Source organism: Petromyzon marinus, chromosome 5, assembly GCF_048934315.1.
Source record: "Petromyzon marinus isolate PM22_M1 ecotype Great Lakes invasive population chromosome 5, UKy_Petmar_22M1.pri1.0, whole genome shotgun sequence".
Classification (NCBI taxonomy): domain Eukaryota; kingdom Metazoa; phylum Chordata; class Hyperoartia; order Petromyzontiformes; family Petromyzontidae; genus Petromyzon; species Petromyzon marinus.
Window position 1 is genome coordinate 5,880,810 of NC_133671.1, and position 23,732 is coordinate 5,904,541.

The window sequence follows — 23,732 nt, forward strand, 5'->3', positions numbered from 1 at the left end:
CGCTATATGAATCCGGTATATTGGCAGCTTACACTGTGCTTGATGATAATGGTGGTTTTCATTGTGGTTTCGAAAGTTTAGCATTCTGATAATGATCATTAATGTTGCAAGGGTTATGAATTGCAATGTCAGAATCGGATAGACTGGAAATCCGACCAAGTGCTGTGAAGCTCTTTATCACGGATGCCCAGCAATGTGCCTCAATCATTGGGGCACTAAGGACCGTGAGAATTACATCCGTGCTCTCGGGTGTTGAACGAGTGGGGTGGGATGTGGCACTGTTCAAAAGAGACTAAGATGAGAATCTCTCGCCCTTCCGGTCCCAGCAGTCTTCACGCTGCTGCACTCGCTGCAAACATCCCACGGTGGAAGATTTTTTTTTGTGGTGTTTGTCAACCATCTGTGACCCCCCCCACTCACCCTACGCACGGCACGAGTGAACGGTGACCGCCATGGCATGAACTAGCACGTGGTGGTTGGTGGTGGTGATAATGACGATGCTCGACGGCTTTGTGTGTGTGTAAGCCATCGCGTGAGCAGGCCAAGACCATCGGGCTCACCACAGAATTGTAACAACGAAAGAGATATCGGCAGGGCCTTCCCGTCCGTGACCTTCCCGTCCATGACCTTCTGACACCGGTACTGTACGGCAATGAGCCTTGCTCGTGGCAGGAGGGGACTTGTGTCCACTCGCCGTGTAGCCTGCACTGTAATTGTTGCCGATATTGTTTGTTCATCGATTTGAGCACGTGCTCCAGTGTCGACAAAAGTCCCCCCTAAAGAGATTCATTTGAACGAGCCGGCTGAGCCAATCTGCCGTCTCCATCACAATTGAAAGGACATTTTACTAAGGGACTGCCCGGTAAACGTGGAACGTTCGGCCATCGTTGGTCCAACAGTTCAAACCACGTGCCAAACGTTTTCCCAACGTTCCTTGTTTACTAGTGGGTGTACATTTCGGCCACATTTACAGTTTTATAAGGTAGAACCTATTCTCTACTGTGCGGCGGCAGCAGCAGCAGCACTGACATTTAACATCTTCGTGATTACAAAGCGATCGCAAAATCGGGCAAGATGAGATATAAAAAAAAAAATACGTATGCAACAAATATGCAAAAACATTTCCGATGTACACGTCATCCAAATGTCTCACAAATAGATTATAAAAAAATATTGATGGGTTTTACCCTTTCTGGCAAAAAAAACAGGAGGTGTTAAGATGTTGACGACAAATACATTCCTTTTGCAAAGAATCAAGTCTGTATTAACCACACGTGTTTTATTTGTATTAACTCCCTCGCCTCGTATGCAAGAAAGTCGTGGGTTAGATGCCCACCCTGACGCCTGTTGTATATTTGGAACGTGCGCATCTCTCCCCCTGGTCGTGTGGAGTTTTCTCCCGGCTCCTTTGGTTTTCCCCCTAAACGTTTAGAATCAACACACGTTTCGAGTATTTGGCTGCTATACATTTCCACATGATAAGCCACTTCGTTGAGCTATGATTTGTGGCCAGGGTGCTTCTGAAAAAGAGCCATATAGTTCAGTGGGCCTTACCTGGTAAAAAAAAGTTTGGATTCTCTGTAAAGCTCTGCTTCGCTCTCCGTGCCTGGAGGAAGGGAAGGCGTCTTTCCTCCCTCCTTGCCTCTTGGTGGGCCTGTATATGTATTTCTGCTGACTTTGTACCTCGTATTTGTTCACTCTATGCTGGTAGGTGCAATCCAGAGGTTGAACACGAAATTTAACACTCTTCTGAAATTCGTGGTCCGCCAGGAAGTGTCTAACTGTGTTGTTGGCCTGACTGGTTGTGCTTCACATAATGTTTCTTAGGTTTGTTGAATTCTCGTCTCTCATCTTGTTGTATTTACCTCCATGATTTGTTCTTGACACCTGATGAAGATCGCTTGTGTTGTGATCGAAACGTCGTGATTGTTTTGTTTTAATACAATTTTATTGTATTTCTACATACGTGACTTTACCGAAAAAAACCAATGAGTAAGGCGTCAGCTGTTTGCTGCATGGCCTTTTGAAGAATGCTGACTAATGGCTCGCCATTAGCCTCCTGTCAATGCATCGTCGATCTATGGATTTATATTTTCCATTACGCGTCGAACTCAAGGTTTTCAACAGTAGACTTTGAAATCGGTGAAAGTTGTGCGGAGTTCTTACACTCGAGCTAATTGAGGAGGCGAGAGAGAAGGAATGCTATAAAGTATATTTTTTTCCTTTAGGCGCTTTTGTCAATTGTTGGTGGATGAAGGCAGTTTGACCATACTTCACCAGGCTGGCCAGTGCAGGTTGAATACGTTCAGTCGATGAATTCGATGCATCCTCAGTGGTGTAGCGGTTGGCGCTCGCTGCGTTACGAACCCGGCAACCCGAGTTCGATTGCCACTTGCAGCCCAACACCGGTGATGAATGTCTGCACCGGTCCCAGGGCCTTAGGTCATCTCGACCTTAAATGAGTACCTGGTGCGGCTAGTAAGCATCAGCACTAGGGAGGCAAAGACGACCGGGCGTGGTGTTAATCACCCACCCACCCGCCTCGGGCGCCGTGCCAGCCTTCATTGGTACCCGCGCACAGCACTGGGCCCCCAACAGTTTATTCAAGAGGCCCTATGGGGTGGAGGGGAGGCAGCGATGAACGTTGTTGCCTGTTGAACTTCTTTTACACCGTACGTAGCCCAGCGTTCTGATCTGTGCGTCGTTGCGGCACTTTTGTAAGATCGGTGAGAAGGAGGCAATGGCGTCTCCGCTGGGGGTCGGGGGTCCGGCGCACGAAGCCGACCAGGTGACGCTGCCCTACGCGTCCGTGCAGCGCCTCGTGGGCGAGCTGGTGCCGTGCCTGCGCCTGACGGCGGGCGCACGAGACCTGCTGCGCGTGGCGTGCACGCGCTTCGTGCGCCACGTGTCCAGCGAGGCGAACACGGCGTGCGCGCATGCGCAGCGCAAGACCATCTCCCCTGAGCACGTCATCCAGGGTACACACGGCTCCAGCACTGGAGCACTGTGTGTGTGTGAGTGTAACACTGGAGCACTGTGTGTGTGTAACACTGGAGCACTGTGTGTGTGTGTGAGTGTAACACTGGGGCACTGTGTGTGTGTGTGTGTAACACTGGGGCACTGTGTGTATAACACTGGAGCACTGTGTGTGTGAGTGTAACACTGGGGCACTGTGTGTGTGTGTAACACTGGAGCACTGTGTGTGTGTAACACTGGAGCACTGTGTGTGTGTTTAACACTGGAGCACTGTGTGTGTAACACTGGAGCACTGTGTGTGTGTGAGTATAACACTGGAGCACTGTGTGTGTGAGTGTAACACTGGGGCACTCTGTGTGTGTGTGAGTGTAACACTGGGGCACTCTGTGTGTGAGTGTAACACTGGGGCACTGTGTGTGTGTGTAACACTGGAGCACTGTGTGTGTGTGTGTAACACTGGAGCACTGTGTGTGTGTGTGTGTAACACTGGAGCACTGTGTGTGTGTGTAACACTGGAGCACTGTGTGTGTGTGTGTGTAACACTGGAGCACTGTGTGTGTGTGTGTGTAACACTGGAGCACTGTGTGTGTGTGTGTAACACTGGAGCACTGCGTGTGTGTGTAACACTGGAGCGCTGCGTGTGTGTGTAACACTGGAGCACTGTGTGTGTGTAACACTGGATCACTGTGTGTGTGTGTGTAACACTGGATCACTGTGTGTGTGTAACACTGGATCAATGTGTGTGTGTGTGTGTAACACTGGAGCACTGTTTGTGTGTGTGTAACACTGGAGCACTGTGTTTGTGTGTGTAACACTGGAGCACTGTGTTTGTGTGTGTAACACTGGAGCACTGTGTGTGTGTGTAACACTGGATCACTGTGTGTGTGTGTAACACTGGAGCACTGTGCGTGAGTGTAACACTGGGGCACTGTGTGTGTGTGTGTAACACTGGAGCACTGTGTGTTTGTGTAACACTGGAGCACTGTGTGTGTAACACTGGAGCACTGTGTGTAACACTGGAGCACTGTGTGTGTGTAACACTGGATCACTGTGTGTGTAACACTGGAGGGCACTGTGTGTGTGTGTAATACTGGAGCACTGTGTGTGTGTAACACTGGAGCACTGTGTGTGTGTAACACTGGGGCATTGTGTGTGTGTGTAACACTGGGGCACTGTGTGTGTGTGTAACACTGGAGCACTGTGTGTGTGTGTGTAACACTGGAGCACTGTGTGTGTGTGTAACACTGGAGCACTGTGTGTGTGTGTGTGTAACACTGGAGCACTGTGTGTGTGTGTGTAACACTGGAGCATTGTGTGTGTGTGTAACACTGGAGCACTGTTTGTGTGTGTGTAACACTGGAGCAGTGTGTGTGTGTGTGTAACACTGGAGCACTGTGTGTGTGTAACACTGGATCACTGTGTGTGTGTGTGACACTGGATCACTGTGTGTGTGTGTAACACTGGAGCACTGTCTGTGTGTGTGTAACACTGGAGCACTGTGTGTGTAACACTGGAGTACTGTGTGTGTGTGTGTGTAACACTGGGGCACTGTGTGTGTGTGTAACACTGAAGCACTGTGTGTGTGTGTGTAACACTGGAGCATTGTGTGTGTGTGTATAACACTGGATCACTGTGTGTGTATAACACTGGAGCACTGTGTGTGTATAACACTGGAGCACTGTGTGTGTATAACACTGGAGCACTGTGTGTGTATAACACTGGGGCACTGTGTGTATGTAACACTGGGGCACTGTGTGTAACACTGGAGCACTGTGTGTGTAACACTGGAGCACTGTGTGTGTGTAACACTGGAGCACTGTGTGTGTGTAACACTGGAGCACTGTGTGTGTGTAACACTGGAGCACTGTGTGTGTGTAACACTGGCGCACTGTGTGTGTGTGTGTGTAACACTGGAGCACTGTGTGTGTGTGTGTAACACTGGAGCACTGTGTGTGTGTAACACTGGAACACTGTGTGTGTGTGTGTGTAACACTGGAGCACTGTGTGTGTGTGTGTAACACTGGAGCACTGTGTGTGTGTTTGTGTAACACTGGAGCACTGTGTGTGTGTGTAACACTGGAGCACTGTGTGTGTGTAACACTGGAGCACTGTGTGTGTGTGTGTAACACTGGAGCACTGTGTGTGTGTGTAACACTGGAGCACTGTGTGTGTGTGTGTAACACTGGAGCACTGTGTGTGTGTGTAACACTGGAGCACCGTGTGTGTGTGTGTGTAACACTGGAGCACTGTATGTGTGTGTTTGTGTAACACTGGAGCACTGTGTGTGTGTGTGTGTAACACTGGAGCACTGTGTGTGTGTGTGTAACACTGGAGCACTGTGTGTGTGTGTAACACTGGAGCACTGTGTGTGTGTGTGTGTAACACTGGAGCACTGTGTGTGTGTGTGTAACACTGGAGCACTGTGTGTGTGTGTAACACTGGGGAGCGGCGGTGCAGTGGTTAGCGCACTCCGGTACGAACCCCCCGACCCGGATATCTGAACCGGTCCTCATCCTTCCCTAGGTCAACTCGGCCTTAAATCGGCACTGGGGAGGAAAAAAACGGCGGAAATGTTGTTGTCCACTCGACCTCTCGGGTGCCACGCCGGTCTCAATAGCTGCTCGCAAACAGCGCTTGCCCCGACCAGTCTGTTGAGGCTGCACGGGGTCGAGTCTCTGTCTTGACGCGAGAGCGGCGTGTGCGGTGCGTCCGTCTAGCACTGGAGCGCCTGGGTCTGGCAGGCAGCATGGGCGAGCTGCGCGCGTGTCACGCCGAGTTCCGTGCGCTGGCGCTGTCTCGCCGCCGCCGCGCCACCCGTCGCCTCGAGGCGCTTGGCGTGCCGGAGCCGGAGCTGCTGCGCCAGCAGCAGGCGCTCATCGAGCAGGCGAGGCGCGAGCTGTTATCCCCCACACCCCCTCCCCCCCGGACACTTTCCCCCGCAACGCGCGTGCAGTCCCATCACCGTCGTTTATGTGATGCCGCCGCCACGGAGCCGATCGGCGGGTGGCCCACCTGCGATCTCGCCGCCCCGAGCAGCGAGGCCGACATTGCTCCACCCCACCACCTCCCCACCCCCCCCCCCCACCGGAACACACACGCACGCACTCCCCCCCACCATTAGAGCGCGTGGGGAGACACCCTGGCCGACAGGTTTTCACCCAGAAGCCCTCGTAAAGGGATAATCTTCACGGTTTCCTGCAGCCAGGGAATTGGACGGTCTCCCCCGACGCTAACACCCACCGCGGCGCCGTGACTATGGTTGTAATTACATGGTCACGACGGGGCTGCCGAGCCACCGCGGGTAGACAGCACACACAACACACACGGGTCAGCAGGCAGGTAGGAGGGCAGAGCCACGAGCGGCGGGAAAGCAGGGTCGCCCTCTGGCTGGAGGGCCGCTGAGCAGGTAAATTTAGATGCGGACGTCGCTGAAAGCAACGGCCCGGGGGATGCTGGGATACAGATGGGCCTACCGATTGGCGGGTGATCCCAGCGAGCTGATTGGCCCGCGAGTCGGCACCATGTAGCCCCTTTGATGTAGAAAGAATAAAGCGGGTCAGGGCGAAGGAAAAAGGTCCTCTGGCTACTCGAGTCGACCCCAGGTCCGTCAACTCCCGAGTCCAGCCGCGCGAACGTCCGTGGGACGTATCGACGCGCCGCGAGGACCAGACGGCAGTGACGACGAACCGTGAGTAAGAGAGAGAGAGAGGGAGTTGGGACTTAGCTTAAGAGCAAAACAGGAGAGGGTAAAGGGGAGGACAGGTAGAGTGTAGTGCCGACTATCGAGAGATAGATTGGTCCTGCCCCGCTGATCCCGACTGACTCGGTTAAATAAGGGCTCGCCGGCGCGGTGGAATAAATCGTCGGCGGTTACATAACGGACTGGTGTGGTTTTTGCGGAAGCGTGGGTGCGCTTACTGTCGCGGTGGTCGTTACATAACAGACTGGTGTGGTTTTTGCGCGGGTGTGGAAAGAGATTGGAAGCGTGGGTGCGCTTGCTGTTTGCGGCGGTCGCCGCGTGTGTGGAGCGGCGCCGCGTGGAGTGTGTGCGCTACCAACCGTCGGCTGCGGACTCCCACGTTGCGAGCGGATACCCATCTCGCACGCAGGCCCATCGCATAGCCCTTTAAACCCATTTAATCCAATCCCCCCAATCGTCGGAGTGAGCACGAACGACGTCGCTTACCCTCCGACCTTTAACCCCCCGGTTACCCGCGTGTGATTGGTGCGTGGGACTGCGCGGGCGGGGAGCGTCGCGTTTGGGTGCCGGCGAAGCGCTAGCGGGTCCCAGGGAGGTCGAGGGTGATGCCCCACCGGCAGGAGACCCGGACTCGGGGGGGGACGGCACAGGGGGGGGAACAGGAGCGCGACGACCTTTCCCCGCCCGGGGAGGAGTGCGGCGGCGGCAGCTCCCACACTAGTGGAGAGTCTGGGAGCGTCGGGACTTCGCGGACAGGGTCGCAGGCAGGGGAGGTCCCGGGGGCCGGCGACCCTAACATTATGGTGTCAGAAGCGGTACGAACCCCCGCGTTACCTCACGCGAAAATAAGGCATATATTCACTGGCCGGGGTACACCTTCGTGGAGAGCATTTGCCCGCAACGTCCTAGGGGCTAAGGAAATTAATGGGTGGACGGACGCGCAGACGCTACGTCAACTTAATATGAATCTGGATGGGCGGGCAGCCGATTTTGTGGAAGCCCTACCCGCAAGCGCGCAGACACAGCTAGAGGAGCTTATGCGCCGACTTGATCTGCGCTTCGGTATGCGCAATGAGGAGGAGGCAAAAGCGGCCTTAGAGGCACGCCGTCGCCAACCCGGCGAGGACCTGCGCGATTATGCCGAGGATGTGCGTGAGCTAACAAAGATCGCACGCCCGAGGTACACCACGGAAGCGATTGAGGAGCTGGCCGCAGAGAAAATCCAGCGATACTTAACGCGCACGGCGTGGTGGCAGCCAGACGTGAACTGTACGCGCCTCTCCTTTGATGCCCTTGTCGAGCGCGCGCGCAAATGTGAAAGAATTTCTAGCGAACGCGCACAGCTCCGAGGACTGGGATGGGAGCGCACCATCGCAAGTCTGTCCACCGAGGAGGAAGAGGAGGAACAGGAGCTCGCCAGGATGGTAGGGGGTCGGGAAAGGGGGCCTCCGGTATCCCGCGAGACCACCCCGGGATGGGTAGCGGGGATACAGGCGGGCATCGGGGGGATCGACAACAAAGTAACCCAAGTGGACAACAACGTAACCCAAGTACGGGCACATGTGACTACGCTGCAGACTACGGTAGAGACGATTCAGACCGAGTTGGGAGGGCTAGCTGGGAGGGTAGCCCGACTAGAAGCAGAGTCTGGGCAGCGGCGCATGGGGGGGAGAGGGAGCGGGCAGGGTGCCCACTATGGAGCCGCCACCCCCCCCCGGGCGTGTTATATGTGCGGCCGTCAGGGGCATCTCATGAGAGACTGCCCACAGATCGCCCGCGCTAGATATACCGAAGGGTTAAACGCCAACGCCCCCTAGAGAGTGGACCACCTAGGGGTGCAATCACCGAGGTCCCGAAACAAAACGACGATAATAATAATGGTAAGCAAGTGACACCCACACAGGTCACGGCCACAACACCCAAGGACGCGGTGAGGACGGGCGACTGGCTACGGGAGCTGGTGGCAGGAATCACGGGGGCCACGTCACTGGTGGAAGGACAGGTGAACGGGCAGCGCACCTGGATCCTACTGGACACGGGGGCCGTAGCCTCACTCGTGAGCGCCGCGCACTGCAGCGTGCTCGGGGTTGACGTGAGCCGCCTGCCGGCCCCGGATTGCGCGCTGCACACAGCGAGCGGAGCCGGGATGGGGTTGCTGGGAAGGATCTCCCTCGAGGTCCGTCTCGGAAACCAGGTGTGCACTCAGGAGTTCTACGTCTCGAGTGTGCTGTGCCACGAGTGTATCGCAGGTACCGACCTCCTGGGAAAGCTGGGGCTCAACGTGCAGCCCCGACAGCGGTGCGCCACCGTGGAAGGCAGCGGGGAACGGATTCCATTCCTGGGACGGGAGCCGAATCGCCCCCGCTTCACACCTGTGGCCGCTACCCTGACGACGGCCGTCACCATCGGGCCGCTCGCCGAGATGCTGGTACCTGTGGCGACACCCTCCACCGACCCCGCGCACCGACCATCGGGGGAGGTAATGCTAACTCCTCACCCGGAGTTGGCAAAACGATACGGGGTTGTGGGGTCAGCCACGTTGGTAAACGCCGATGGGGGCCGATTGTTCATGCGTGTGTTTAACCCCCACGGCACCCCAGCAATACTACGATGGCGCACCACAGTAGCCACCGTGCACCCCCTACACGCGCGCCACTCCAGCGACTCGGTATTCGCACTCTGGGCGGAGGACCCCGGTCGCCCCGAGGACCAACAAGACCTGGCCTGGCGAGTCGGCCCGACTCCCCACGCCGAGGTCGTCCCCCTTCTTGACGCGGTACACGTACCTTGGGCAGATTTACCCAAGGGAGAGGCCGATCAGCTACGCGGGTTACTGCGGGAGTACGCCGACGTGTTCAGCGAACACGATTCAGACGTGGGTCGCACAGATCTCGTTAAGCACCAAATCGACACCGGGGCCGCCCGACCCATAAAACTCCCCGCGTACCGCGTGGGCACACCCGAACGCGCCCAGATCAAAGAGGCGGTCAGGGACATGCTCCGCGATAACATAATTCAGCCCTCGGCGAGCCCCTGGTCTGCCCCGGTGGTGCTAGTAACAAAAAAGGACGGGTCAACCCGGTTTTGCGTCGATTACCGCAAACTAAACGCAGTCACCCTCGGCGACGCCTTTCCCATACCGCACATCGACGACACCTTTGACAGCCTCGCCGGAGCGCGGTATTTTTCCACCCTCGATCTCGCATCCGGGTACTGGCAGGTGGAGATGACGGAGGAGGATCGGCCAAAAACCGCATTCACCACCCCGATGGGACTATTCGAGTTTCGAGTACTCCCGTTCGGGCTCACCAACGCGCCCGCGACGTTCCAGCGGCTGATGGAGTTGGTGATGCGGGGCTTGCAGTGGGAGCAATGCCTGATTTACCTGGATGATGTGATCGTGTTCAGTATATCTCTGTCTGAGCACTGGTCCAGGTTACGGGAGGTGTTCCAGCGACTGCGAGCGGCTCATCTCAAGCTCAAGCCGCGTAAGTGTTACCTCGCACAGCGCGAGGTGGGGTACCTCGGACATCGCGTCAGCGAGGCGGGGGTGCGCACCGATCCGGACAAGGTACGCGCCGTAGTGGATTGGCCACAGCCAAGAAACCTGTCGGAGATAAGGTCATTCTTGGGGCTCGCCACCTATTACCGTCGATTTGTAAAGGGATTCAGCGAGATTGCACGCCCCCTCACCCAACTCACTTCCCCCAAGAACCCCTATCAGTGGAAGGCCAGACGGCCTTCACCACCCTCAAAGACCACCTCACACACACCCCCACACTGGCTTTCCCCGATTTTACCACCGACTTTATTTTGGACACCGACGCCTGCAGCAGCGGGCTGGGTGCGGTGTTGTCGCAGGTGCAGGAAGGGGTGGAACGGGTGATTGCGTACGCCAGCCGGACCCTGAGCGGGGCCGAGCTGAACTACTGTGTGACCCGTCAGGAATTGTACGCTGTGATCTTCGCGTGTAAACAGTTTCGGCCGTATTTATACGGCAGGAAATGTCGAGTGCGCACGGACCATTATGCTCTGCAGTTCCTCCTCACCTTCAAGGAACCGCGGGGGCAGATGGCCCGATGGCTGGCGCAGCTGCAGGAGTACAACCTGCAGATCGAATACCGGTCGGGGCGGACGCATGCAAACGCGGACGCATTATCACGGCGACCCGCGGTGTGCCGAGACAAGGGCGGAGGAGGCCTGCCCGTGCTTCATGGGGGGACGTTGCCGACAGGCAACGGACCCCCGGGAACCCGCTGAACCTAACCCCCCCCCGGCGAGAGAGAGTGCGGTATGCGCCACAGAGACCCCCACAGGTGGAGGCGCGGACCCAGTCGGCCGCCCGGCGAGCGCAGGGCCCACGACTCGGGACCCCGCGGACCACCCCGCCCCGATCGGACGGATCCAGGAGGACGTCGGCTGCGCCTTCCCGGGCCTGAGCGACGAGCAGCTGAGGCAGACCCAGCAGCGGGATCCGGATCTGGCGGCGGTGGAAGCGGCCCTGCGGGAGGGGAAAAGCACCCTACCAGGGCCCTGGAGCGGTTTGTATGCCCGGTTGTGTGTGCAGAACGGGGTGGTACGGGAGTTAACCGAGGCCGGCCAGCCGGGGTGCATCTGTGTTCCCGCCCAGGTGCGACCCCAGCTGCTACGGCTGGTACACGACCACCCGCTCGGGGGCCATGACGGGGAACGGCGCACTCGGGAGACTCTGCGTCGCCAGTATCTCTGGCCCAAATTGACGCAAGATGTGGCCGCCTGGGTACAGGGCTGCCGCGCTTGTCAGCAGTGCGGGCCGAAACCGGCACGATACCAAGTACCCCTAAGGCCGTTCCGCGTCAGTCGGACTAACCAGCTGGTCGGCATCGATCTCCAGGGGCCATTCCCACGATCCCACCGGGGCAACCGCTATATCCTCGTAGCGGTGGAATACTTCACCCGCTACCCCGTGGCGGTGGCCATCCCCGATAAAACGGCCCTGGTAGTAGCCCGGGCGTTCGTGGAGCACTATGTACTTAAGCACGGGATCCCGGAGCGAGTCCTTACCGACCAGGGTAGCGAGTTCGAGGCCGAGTTGTTTCAGGCGCTGTGCCGGGAGTTCGGGATCCAGAAAGACCGAACCACGGCGTACCACCCCCAGGCGAACGGTATGGTTGAACGTATGAATCAGACTCTGGCCGGAAAGCTCAAGCGTATGGCGGCCGCAAACCAACGGGATTGGGACGAACACCTCCCCTACGCCCTGTTCGCCTACGCCACCACGGTGCACACATCGACGGGACAAACCCCGTTCCTAATGATGTTTGGTCGTGAGTCTCGTCTACCCGCAGACTTGCTGTTCGGCATTCCTCCACCCCAAACGGAGGAAGGGAGTCGCCCCGTGGAACATCTGATGGAGACCCTACGAGGGGTCTGGGACCGGGCCTACCCGCAAGGGGAGGCCGCGCATCGGCGACAGGAACAGAGCACCCGACCCCGCGTGGAGCCCCCCCTTTTCTTGACAGGTACCAAGGTGTGGCTACACACCCCTCGCGTCGGGGCCGGACAGGTGGGGAAGCTGACCACCTACTGGCGGGGACCCTGGACCGTGGTACGGCAGATCTCTCCCTGGACGGTATTAATCCAGGGTGGAGAGAGGGGCCGAGAAACGGTGGTTAACGTCCGCCGCTTAAAACCATGGAGGGCAGCCCCGGCGGGGGAGAACCTCGCTGCCCGAGTACCGCGAAATCCCGGTGCCCCTGCGCCACCCGTGCTCGGGGGCCTCGCGCACTACATGGGCCCCGCCGTGCCCCCAGCCCCGAGGCGTCCCGGCCCCGCCAGAGGACGGCGGGGACGCCGCCCCTTAAACCCCGCTGCCGCGGAGTTTGTCCCCCAGCCCCCAGGTGCCGAGGGATCGGAGGAGCCACTGGAGTGGAGAAGGAGACCGCTGCAGGAAACCCCGAGGACGGAGCCACCTCCCCCGAGGCCAGCCACGAGATCCGGGCGGATCCCCCGGACCCCGCAGCGCTACCTCGTGGGCGCGGCCCAGGCGAGGTGCTCCAGTCAACCCGGGACGGGGACTGGCACCTCGGGGGGCTATGTGATGCCGCCGCCACGGAGCCGATCGGCGGGTGGCCCACCTGCGATCTCGCCGCCCCGAGCGGCGAGGCCGACATTGCTCCACCCCACCACCTCCCCACCCCCCCCCCCCCACCGGAACACACACGCACGCACTCCCCCCCACCATTAGAGCGCGTGGGGAGACACCCTGGCCGACAGGTTTTCACCCAGAAGCCCTCGTAAAGGGATAATCTTCACGGTTTCCTGCAGCCAGGGAATTGGACGGTCTCCCCCGACGCTAACACCCACCGCGGCACCGTAACTATGGTTGTAATTACATGGTCACGACGGGGCTGCCGAGCCACCGCGGGTAGACAGCACACACAACACACACGGGTCAGCAGGCAGGTAGGAGGGCAGAGCCACGAGCGGCGGGAAAGCAGGGTCGCCCTCTGGCTGGAGGGCCGCTGAGCAGGTAAATTTAGATGCGGACGTCGCTGAAAGCAACGGCCCGGGGGATGCTGGGATACAGATGGGCCTACCGATTGGCGGGTGATCCCAGCGAGCTGATTGGCCTGCGAGTCGGCACCAGGTAGCCCCTTTGATGTAGAAAGAATAAAGCGGGTCAGGGCGAAGGAAAAAGGTCCTCTGGCTACTCGAGTCGACCCCAGGTCCGTCAACTCCCGAGTCCAGCCGCGCGAACGTCCGTGGGACGTATCGACGCGCCGCGAGGACCAGACGGCAGTGACGACGAACCGTGAGTAAGAGAGAGAGAGAGGGAGTTGGGACTTAGCTTAAGAGCAAAACAGGAGAGGGTAAAGGGGAGGACAGGTAGAGTGTAGTGCCGACTATCGAGAGATAGATTGGTCCTGCCCCGCTGATCCCGACTGACTCGGTTAAATAAGGGCTCGCCGGCGCGGTGGAATAAATCGTCGGCGGTTACATAACGGACTGGTGTGGTTTTTGCGGAAGCGTGGGTGCGCTTACTGTCGCGGTGGTCGTTACATAACAGACTGGTGTGGTTTTTGCGCGGGTGTGGAAAGAGAGTGGAAGCGTGGGTGCGCTTGCTGTTTGCGGCGGTCGCCGCGTGTGTGGAGCGGCGCCGCGTGGAGTGTGTGCGCTACCAACCGTCGGCTGCGGACTCCCACGTTGCGAGCGGATACCCATCTTGCACGCAGGCCCATCGCATAGCCCTTTAAACCCATTTAATCCAATCCCCCCAATCGTCGGAGTGAGCACGAACGACGTCGCTTACCCTCCGACCTTTAACCCCCCGGTTACCCGCGTGTGATTGGTGCGTGGGACTGCGCGGGCGGGGAGCATCGCGTTTGGGTGCCGGCGAAGCGCTAGCGGGTCCCAGGGAGGTCGAGGGTGATGCCCCACCAGCAGGAGACCCGGACTCGGGGGGGGGACGGCACAGGGGGGGGAACAGGAGCGCGACGACCTTTCCCCGCCCGGGGAGGAGTGCGGCGGCGGCAGCTCCCACACTAGTGGAGAGTCTGGGAGCGTCGGGACTTCGCGGACAGGGTCGCAGGCAGGGGAGGTCCCGGGGGCCGGCGACCCTAACATTTACGCTCGAGTATTTAGCACGTTGTGCCGAGTGGCACTCGGTCGCGTGCACAATGCGCGTAATGCTACTGTGCGAGGAGGTACACTAATAAAGCAAACGAGAAGCAACCCCCTCTGTTTTATTAGCAGCGTCATGGCGCTCACATTTGGCGTGAATGCGGTCGTGTTAGCATGGAGCTGCATGTGCAACACGAGTGTGTGTGCTAACCCTTTCCCGTTCCGAGGCGACTGCAGGTTGCAGGCTGGGATGTCCCGTTAACTGATAAATCTCGGAACGCGTAAGCGGTCAGCTTTAATTTTATTTGGAGAGGCGGCGTAGCGCCGTTGTTTTTCAAGACATTGTACTCACCGTAGAGAACTGTAGCGACACGACCGCACTCTACGATCGCTGGCGCCAAACTGTGCCACACGCCCTCCCGCATGGCCTTGTGGAAGCTTCGATACCGATAAAAGTGAATTCATCTTCGTTTTTCTTCTGGTTACGTACATGATGACGTACTTGTACGCCATCGGAATGGGCAAGCGGCTGACGCCGTTATCACAGCACCAGGAGCACAGAACTCTCCTTTAGCCGCAAACGTTCATGTTTCAGAATGTTGTGATCAAAACAGCAAACGTTAACGGTGTAAAGGAGTACACGGCAAAGTGGAACCGTGCTCTTTATGAAGCCAACCCACACTACGACGCTTCGAGCAAGCATAATCGCAAAGGCACATTTAGACCTCAGACCTAAGAGTTCACAACCCATTCCTCTCTCCTGACCAATGCCACTTGAATCTCCCCAAGGGGTTTTGTTTTAGCGGACCCCAGTTTTACCAATTTAATTTCCCCAGGGTTTTGTACTCTTCACCTTCCCTGGAAAATCAAAAGGTGAGCGGCCTCGCACTACGCAAATCGGGGCGAACGCTCGTTGCAAGCTCGTGTAAACCTGGCGCTTCGCAAGCCCCTGTCCGTGACAGCGGGCGATGGGGAAAATGCTCCGCATTCAAATGATCATTCGTTAACCTGTCGTGGGCTGGAGTGTTCTCATTATTGATCAATTGGGTAAGGTTTGTGTGAGCGATTTATATGCAGCTCACATTTGTCTACTCAAAATTCGCCGTATGCGGTTTGAATTTACTCATGCGGCTATGCGGTCGGACATGGTACAACATTGTGTGGACTGAATGTGCTACCCAGCAGGCTATGCGGTCAGACGTGGGACAACATTGTGTGGACTGAATGTGCTACCCAGCAGGCTATGTGGTCAGACGTGGTACAACATTGTGTGGACTGAATGTGCTGCCCAGCAGGCTATGCGGTTGGACGTGGTACAACATTGTGTTGACTGTGCACTACTCAGCAGGCTATGCAGTTAGATGTGGGACAACATTCTGTGCTCTATGTACTGTGTGTACCATATTCTACTACTCTGCACGCAGCGGTCATCGTGCGGTTTCGCTTTGTGCGCCGTTTTATTGGAACGCATTTACCGGATGAAGCGAAGGAAGCCTGCACTCGGGTACTGGGCGATTCTGGCTGGGTGGCGTTGCGTCTTGGCACCCTATTCACAATTAGAACGGCATGAGTTTAAATCTCAGCTGAGGGTAAATTCAGCCAATCATCCCTCAGGGAGTTAATACATTCAGTGATTCTTCGTGTTTTTTCGTGAGAATTCAAGGTGGTTGTTATCCAGCAGCCTGGTCCATACCGTATACCTGGTAAACATGGAACATTGGGCTGACGTTTGGCGATCGTTTGTCCAACAGTTCCAAGCACATGCCAATGTTTGCCCAACGTTAATATTTACTGGGTGAATGACATTTTCCCTGCCAGCTCAGGACCGCCAATGAATTGGATGAGCTGTGTACAGACGTGTTTTGAAGGTTTAAAAAAAATCATCCTTGGAACATTGATTTATAATCCCTAGAATATTGATGCAACAAGTGCATTGACATATTCTTAGTTTTTTCAGTAAAGTCACGTTGAAGAGAAACAACAAAATAATAAAATATATATAAAACAATAAAAAATTCTCACGACGTTTCGACCATTACTCAAACGGTCATCTTCATGTGTGTTGGTTTGCATAAATTTATTTTTAAACGGCGCATTTATTTATTTATAAAAAACGTTAGCGTCACGCGCAGCGATTTGGCAGTTTGCCCAGGACTAGTCCATCTATATTTTGAAAAGAGGAGGGGGGAGACGAAATTTTTTATAATGTATGCTGTCTGAAAGCCACTGTAAGCGTGAACAATCAATTAAGAACTGAAATGGTTTATCAAATCTTTCCAATGATTGCTAAGATAGAATCCATCTTCTCGGTTGAAATTGTCTCTGTGCTTGTATATGTGGATAGCCTCATGAACGAATCTCTCATGGAAGCCAGATGGCTTACAAAGAACCTCTGTCTTGGAAAAGTCAATGGCATGTGAGCCTACTGAATTAGAACAATGATCTGCTACGGCCGAGGTGTTGGTCCTACCGTGTTTAAGGTCTGCTTTATGTTCACGAATGCGGTCCGAGACATGGCGTTTGGTTTCTCCAATGGAACTACTACCACAGAGGCAACTTAGTTTGTAGACACCAGGGTATTGTATGTCCGGAATCACATCTTTTACAGACGGAACCAGATCACGGATTTTATGTAATGTGTTGAAACGGACTTGGATCTTGTGTTTATTCAAGATTTTGGAGATCTTTTTTGTGATCCCAGCAATGTAGGGTAAAGTGATGGTTTTGAAAGGCTCCTCAAGAGGGTTCTTCTTCATGGTTTGAGTGATAGCTTTGCGGATTGTATAGTCGGAGTAACCATTAGCCCTAAGAGCTTGGTGTACGTGCTTGAGTTCACTACTTATGTGTTCCTGGTCGGATATGCATTGGGCTCTATGATACAGATTCTTGATGAGAGAATTCTTCTGTGATGGATGGTGGTGGGAATCCGGTTTCAGATAAGCATCCGTATGGGCAGCTTTCCTGTAGACAGAGTGGCTCATTGAACCATCAGGTCTCTTTTTAATTAGGACATCCAAAAAAGGTATCTTGCCATCTATTTCTATCTTAGCAATCATTGGAAAGATTTGATAAACCATTTCAGTTCTTAATTGATTGTTCACGCTTACAGTGGCTTTCAGACAGCATACATTATAAAAAAATTCGTCTCCCCCCTCCTCTTTTCAAAATATAGATGGACTAGTCCTGGGCAAACTGCCAAATCGCTGATCGTGACGCTAACGTTTTTATAAATAAATAAATGCGCCGTTTAAAAATACATTTATGCAAACCAACACACCTGAAGATGACCGTTTGAGTTATGGTCGAAACGTCGTGAGAATTTTTTTTATTGTTTTATATATATTTTATTATTTTGTTGTTTCTCTTCAACGTGACTTTACCGAAAAAACTAAGAATATGAATTACTGCAGTCACGAAAGCTTTAAATCAAAAAGTGCATTGACCTTCAAGTTGACCATGCATAATGATAATTGTTTGAGCAAGGTCAGTTAATCCAATGCAGGCCATGGACTTGTGTGTGCCTGAGTGTGCTCATGCCATGGACTCGTGTGTATGTTGAACTTCTTTCGCACCGTACATAGCCAACCGTGCTAATTGGAGGTGCAGGGAACTTGTGTGTGTGCCTGCGTGTGTGTGTGTGCGCGCAAACCACGGACACGTGCGTGCCTGCGTGTGTGCAAGCTACGGACTCCTGCCTGTCTGCGTGTGTGAGTGTCTTTGTGTGTTTGTGTGTGTGTTTGCGTGTCTGAGTGTCTGCATTTGTACGTGTCTCCGTGTGTGTGTCTTTGTCTCTGTGTGTGCGTGTTCGTATGTGTGTGTTTGCGTGTGTGCATATGTACGTTGTGTCTGCGTGTGTGCGTGTCCTGAGTGTCTGCGTGTGTGCGAGTGTCTTTGTCGTGTGTCTGTGTGTGTGTGTGCACGCAGACCCGCCAAGAGCAGACAGAGGTGGCTCAGCGCGACTGGCTGCAGATCCAGCGCGCCGCCGAGCAGGCCCAGCGCAGCTCCACCGCGGACAGCCCCGGCGATTCCTCGGGGACCGAATACGTCATCGACGAGGACGATGATGATGACATCACAGACGAGTAGACTGTGATGTCATCATTGTGAGCGAGGGAACTGGGCAGAAGACGCGCAGCGGCTGCGTGATGCCGAGTCGTTTTTGTTGTTGTTAATTTGGTTAGTGATAGATTTCGAACGTCTGACCAGGACGTGACGGTCCGCACGGTGGTGGTTTTCTCGTGCAGCGCAGCTCGACGCGATCGTTTGCAAATTACCCGTAGGGAATTTAACCGTCGGATAATTGCAAAGCAGCCCATCGGTGTGAGGCAAGTGTGTGACGTTCACTCAATACACGCAAGTGTCTCTCGTGAAGCAAGACTCGGCGAAACAATAGCGTGCAGTCGAGCAAGTACAGACGACACGGGTGCCTAGATATTGAGCACCGGTAGGATGGTCTAAACATGACGAACAGTAAAAGCATAACACTCATTCGTGACGATCAATGAAATCGCATGTAGGGGGAGGGTACATTGTCACATGCTTACCGTTTACTAGGTAATTAGTCACGAACCGTTCGCTGAACAAGCACTAAGAGACCGGTGCACGCATGCCTGTAGACACATGGGGGTGTGTACGTATGTATGTAAAAAAAGTAATAAATGAAAACCCACAAATACACAGAAATCTATGGGGAAAAAAACCCCACGTGTTTCTTGTGCAGACGTCTCGCTTGAGTGACCCGATGGAGTGGCGCCACCCCAAATGCGTTGGCTTCCCTCTGGATTACATCTAAGTGACGTGCAAGTCAACGTTTGTGAAATATCCACACAGGCCAAGTTGAGATTCCAATGGCAGTCCCCCGTTCAGTGAGTTTCCCCTCTCTCCGATACATCAATCGGAGCGTTCACGCAGCTTCTGGCAGCGGTCCTGGAAGTTTTCAGCAGGAGCGTTCCTACTGCATTGTTGCCTTTACTTTCATGCCTTCTGTCTTCACCGTCGCTTGTTCGGGGAGAGCGTGTTGCTCAATGCGTCTTCTGCCTAGGCCGCTTGTGTAAATTCAAGCCGAGAACGGTCGTGGGGCGTGCGTTTTTAGTCCGGCAGTGCGGAGGCAGCGACGGTTGGTGGATCGCGCGTGTTGAGAAACTCTCTGACGTTCGTTACGTTCAAGATGAGACTTAAAAACAAGACTATTGTTGAGCAGGGTCCTATGTTGGGATGTTTGGCCAATTCCATGCAAGGCCGTTTGGCAGGAAACCAGAGCATTTTGAGAATGTGCATGCATGCACGTTGAGAACACTCGGAGCTCAACCCAAATTGACTCCTCGATACATTGCTGTGTTTCCATCACTAGACTACTGCAGGTGTTCCAGCAAAAGAGACGGGGGAAAGTTTTGCATTCAAAGGCAAACATTTGTCATTAAAATGTTAGTGTTGGACAAGCGCTATTATCAAGCACATGCTGACACTGTCATTTACGTTTTTGAACGAGCGTGATGATCAAGCCGACAGTAGCTCGGGCTTGCTACCATTTCCTATTGAATCGGAACATTGCTAGGACCTTTTTGCTTTATAAATTGTCTGCTTTGAATGTCCACACACAGGCAACAAGAACAACCGCCATTTGCTACGAAGTGACGGTGACGTCACCACAGCACCTGTGCCAGCCTATATGCACTTTAAGGCTACGTGAAGTGTCGAACGCCCGCTGGCAGGTCATGGACAGACCCAGGTGCCATGGGTTGACTAGCCGATGCACAATCTGTGCCCCCTACAATGCCAACTTGCTGTGTTTTAGCCGCCTGGCGCTCCACTCATTGATGTGAGCGTCACTCCTCTGCCCTCCTTTGTTGCCGGAGGGCGGTTGCCTCCAACTGCCCCGTAGCATCCTTCACGACTCTCCTCCACAGAGGCCTATCTTAACACCGCTGGTACCGGTTATTGGAAAGTCCATATCCTCTTGCACCACATCATTCCATCTCTTTTCTAGCCCGTGCTGTGTCTGTTTAGCCCCCTTTATCCAATCAAACAAAAGCTGTATGGGCATGTGTGCTCCATGACCCAGCCAACGCAGCCTTGGCTCCTGGAAGAGCTCACCGATGGGACTGTGTCCAGATCTTTAGAGGATTTGTGAACTCACAAATCCAGCCTGGTTAAACCCAGGATTGAGCGTAAGCATGGCAGCCTGAATGTTTCTAACTGGCAAAGATTAGGGGGTCCACATTTCGCAAGCATAGAGAAGGGAGGACATGACTGTGGCCGACAGAACCTGAAGCTTTGCATGACCGGGTAGCTTCCATACAGCGTTACATCGCTGATGAAAAGGTAATGCCGCTCGACTGATTCGGAGCGACACCTCTGCTGTCAAACTGGAGCTGGTTTTTGCACACTGCCCAGGTATGGTGTAGTGTTTGATGACACTACCCAGTCAGGTGCTTAGTTTTGGAGCGGCTGATGGTAAGGCCTTGCCTCTGGATAGCACGTTCCAGGTTCAGCGGCAGCGTCTCCAACTCCTCGGTGAAAAAGCAATGACTAGATCATCAGCATACATAACATGGTTGACCAATAGAGAGCAATCTTTCGACCGCACCGGAGCATCGATCAGCCTCCCTTTGTATCTGTACCAGATGGAAATTACTCTGGTACAGCCATGGAAAGCTTAAACTACGTGGTCGAAAAAATTGTTTAAATAATGTAGGGGTCAGAGGATAATGTCGCACCCCAAGGTGAACAGGGAATGGCTCTGACTTATGGCCTCGTTGCTTTACCCGGGCCCGCTCACCATCATGAAGGTCCTTAATGATTGTGAGCGGGCTCCGAAAGCATGAACAACCACCCAGAGCCGAGAGGCCTCTTGATGGTATCATAGACCTTGACCAGGTCAATAAAGCCAGAATGAGTTGGAAGTATCCACGATTTACCCCGCCATGCGCCAGAAGTCGGCAATGGCGTGAGCGAGCCATAGCCAAGCCTTGTACTATTATTGTAAGTGTGGGATTACTCTCCAACACACAACCGGTGTGCTGAATTAGTAACGAATTGGCATGTTTTGTTTACGTGACTAACCTTACTAATTGATTGTGTCGGGTGGGTTTATCGACAGAATTATATGATCTAACCCAAACAAAAACCTCTATTGTGTACGCTTGCTGTTGATTGTGGCTAGTGTTGTTATTGTAGTGGTGTCGATTTGTTGGTGGTAATTGTGGTTGATGTTAGTGGTGGCTGTTGGTGGTGATTTTTTAATATTGATCATGGTGGTGGTTGACGTTAGTGGGCAGCGGTAGTGTAGCAGTTAGTGTGCCGCGCTACAAACCCGGCGACCCGAGTTCTATTCCCGTTCACGGCCAACACCGGTGACGATAATCTAGACCGGCCTCCCATAGATCGACTCAGCCTCAAATTAAGACAAAGGCGATCGGGCGTGATTGTTGGCCACCGACCCCCTCGTGTACCGTGCCGGCCATCATTGGTGCTCGCTAACAGCACTTGCCCGAACAGTCTGTAAAGGCCATACGGGGGATCTTTGTCTTTTATTGACGTTATAGTTCGTGGTGTTCGTTGTTGGTGGTGATGGTTGTTGTTGATGGAAGTAGTGGTTGTTAGTCGTGATTGTAAGTGCCTTGGGTTTAGCTGGTGGCTGGTGGTGATTATTGTTCGTTCTGGAATTGGGCTTGTTGTTGTCGTGGTGTTTTGTGCTAGTCGTGTGCTGGTGGTGGTAGTTTGTTGTCGGGGGTATTGTTGTTTGTTTTAGTGGTGTCTGTTGGTGTTGTGGTAGTAGCGGTGGTGTATTTCTGTTGATTGTTGGTGGCTTCGTTCGTGTGGTGGTGGTTGTAAATGGTGGTTGCTGTTGGTTGTGGAGTTGTTTTTGAGGTAATTGTTGTTGGTTGTGTAGTTGTCGTTGAGGTGATTGTTGTTGGTTGTGGAGTTGGTGAGGTGATTGTTGGTTGTGTAGTTGTTGAGATGATTTGCTTGTCAGCTTCGATGTAGTTTCTGTTCACCAAGGTACCTGTACCTGACACGATAGCAATCATTGAAGACTTGGTCCAACAGGGACTGAATCCTGATGTACCAACTTTGGTGAGGCGCTGTCTTACCAAAACTTACTTCATCTGGAATGGTACATTCTACAAACGAAATGAAGGCACCCTTATGGGTTCTCCCTTATCACCAGTGGTAGCGAATGTCTTCATGGAGAAATTTGAAACAGATGCCATCCTGACATCCACCCATTCGTCCTTCCCTGTGGAAGAGATACGTAGATAACACTATATATTTTATTGTTTTGTTGTTTCCCTTCAACGTGACTTTACCGAAAGAGCTAAGAATATGCTTCAAATCACTTTAAACTATTGTCATTGTAGTACGTATTTAATGTGGCGCTGCACTGATGTTGTAGGATACAATTTTTAATAAAAAGTCTATTTAATTAAGCAGAACGTACTCTTTGGTTCTATTCGGTAAAGTCACCTAGATAAAAAATAAAACAACAAAAATCACGACGTTTCGGCCACAACACAAGCGGCCTTCATCAGGTGAAGGGATCAGGCTGTCTCGAGGACAGCGCTGGAGTGAAACACAGCCGCGACCTTTAAGCTGTGTGCGAGGAAACAAGGTGCCTTGACAAAGGAATTAGCATAAAAAAATTAGCATTTGATTGGCCGACTTGGCATAGAGGTGGTGTACGTGCGGGTGGACTTGCCGTTTGGCGCGGGGGGGGGGGGGAAGTTTACCTATTGATGGTGTGAAAAGGGAATTTTTAAGAGCTGCGAAAGTTTGGGGTACCACTACTTGAAAAATACTGCGGCATGGCGCTGGAGACGTGAGGGGAGACCCCGGCCAGAGACATGGGCTCCAGGCTCAGGTACAGAGACTCCAGACTCAGGTACAGAGACTCCAGATTCAGGTACAGAGACTCCAGATTCAGGTACAGAGACTCCAGACTCAGGTACAGAGACTCCAGACTCAGGTACAGAGACTCCAGATTCAGGTACAGAGACTCCAGACTCAGGTACAGAGACTCAAGATTCAGGTACAGAGACTCAAGACTCAGGTACAGAGACTCAAGATTCAGGTACAGAGATTCCAGACTCAGGTACAGAGACTCCAGGATCAGGTACAGAGACTCCAGATTCAGGTACAGAGACTTCAGACTCAGGTACAGAGACTCAAGACTCAGGTACAGAGACTCCAGGCTCAGCTACAGAGACTCCAGACTCAGGTACAGAGACTCCACGCATAGGTAGAGGGCTCTGTGAAGGTTGTAGAGTCTTAAATTACAAGCATACAGCTCCGTACCCCTGCGTTCACCTTGTAAGAAATGAGTGGATGAGATACCTGCTAATAACCCCTCATTAGTCACTCTCAAGACTGCATCTCCCTACAGAGTTTCCTGGGCTTTCCAAATGAACAAATTCAAATATATTCACGCGCACACACGTACGAAAAAAACATGGAC

At 53.9% G+C, this 23,732-nt stretch overlaps 1 protein-coding gene across 1 annotated transcript; it reads left to right on the top strand.

Annotated features, from left to right (window-relative positions):
* The first annotated feature begins 408 nt into the window (after positions 1-408).
* Positions 409-18,364, top strand: LOC142912315 (protein Dr1-like). Its single transcript, XM_076060485.1, has 4 exons — positions 409-639; positions 2,723-2,978; positions 5,694-6,016; positions 18,203-18,364. Exons 2-4 carry the CDS (start codon positions 2,741-2,743, stop codon positions 18,362-18,364), a joined length of 723 nt encoding a protein of 240 aa, XP_075916600.1. The 5' UTR covers positions 409-639; positions 2,723-2,740.
* Positions 18,365-23,732: the final 5,368 nt, after the last annotated feature.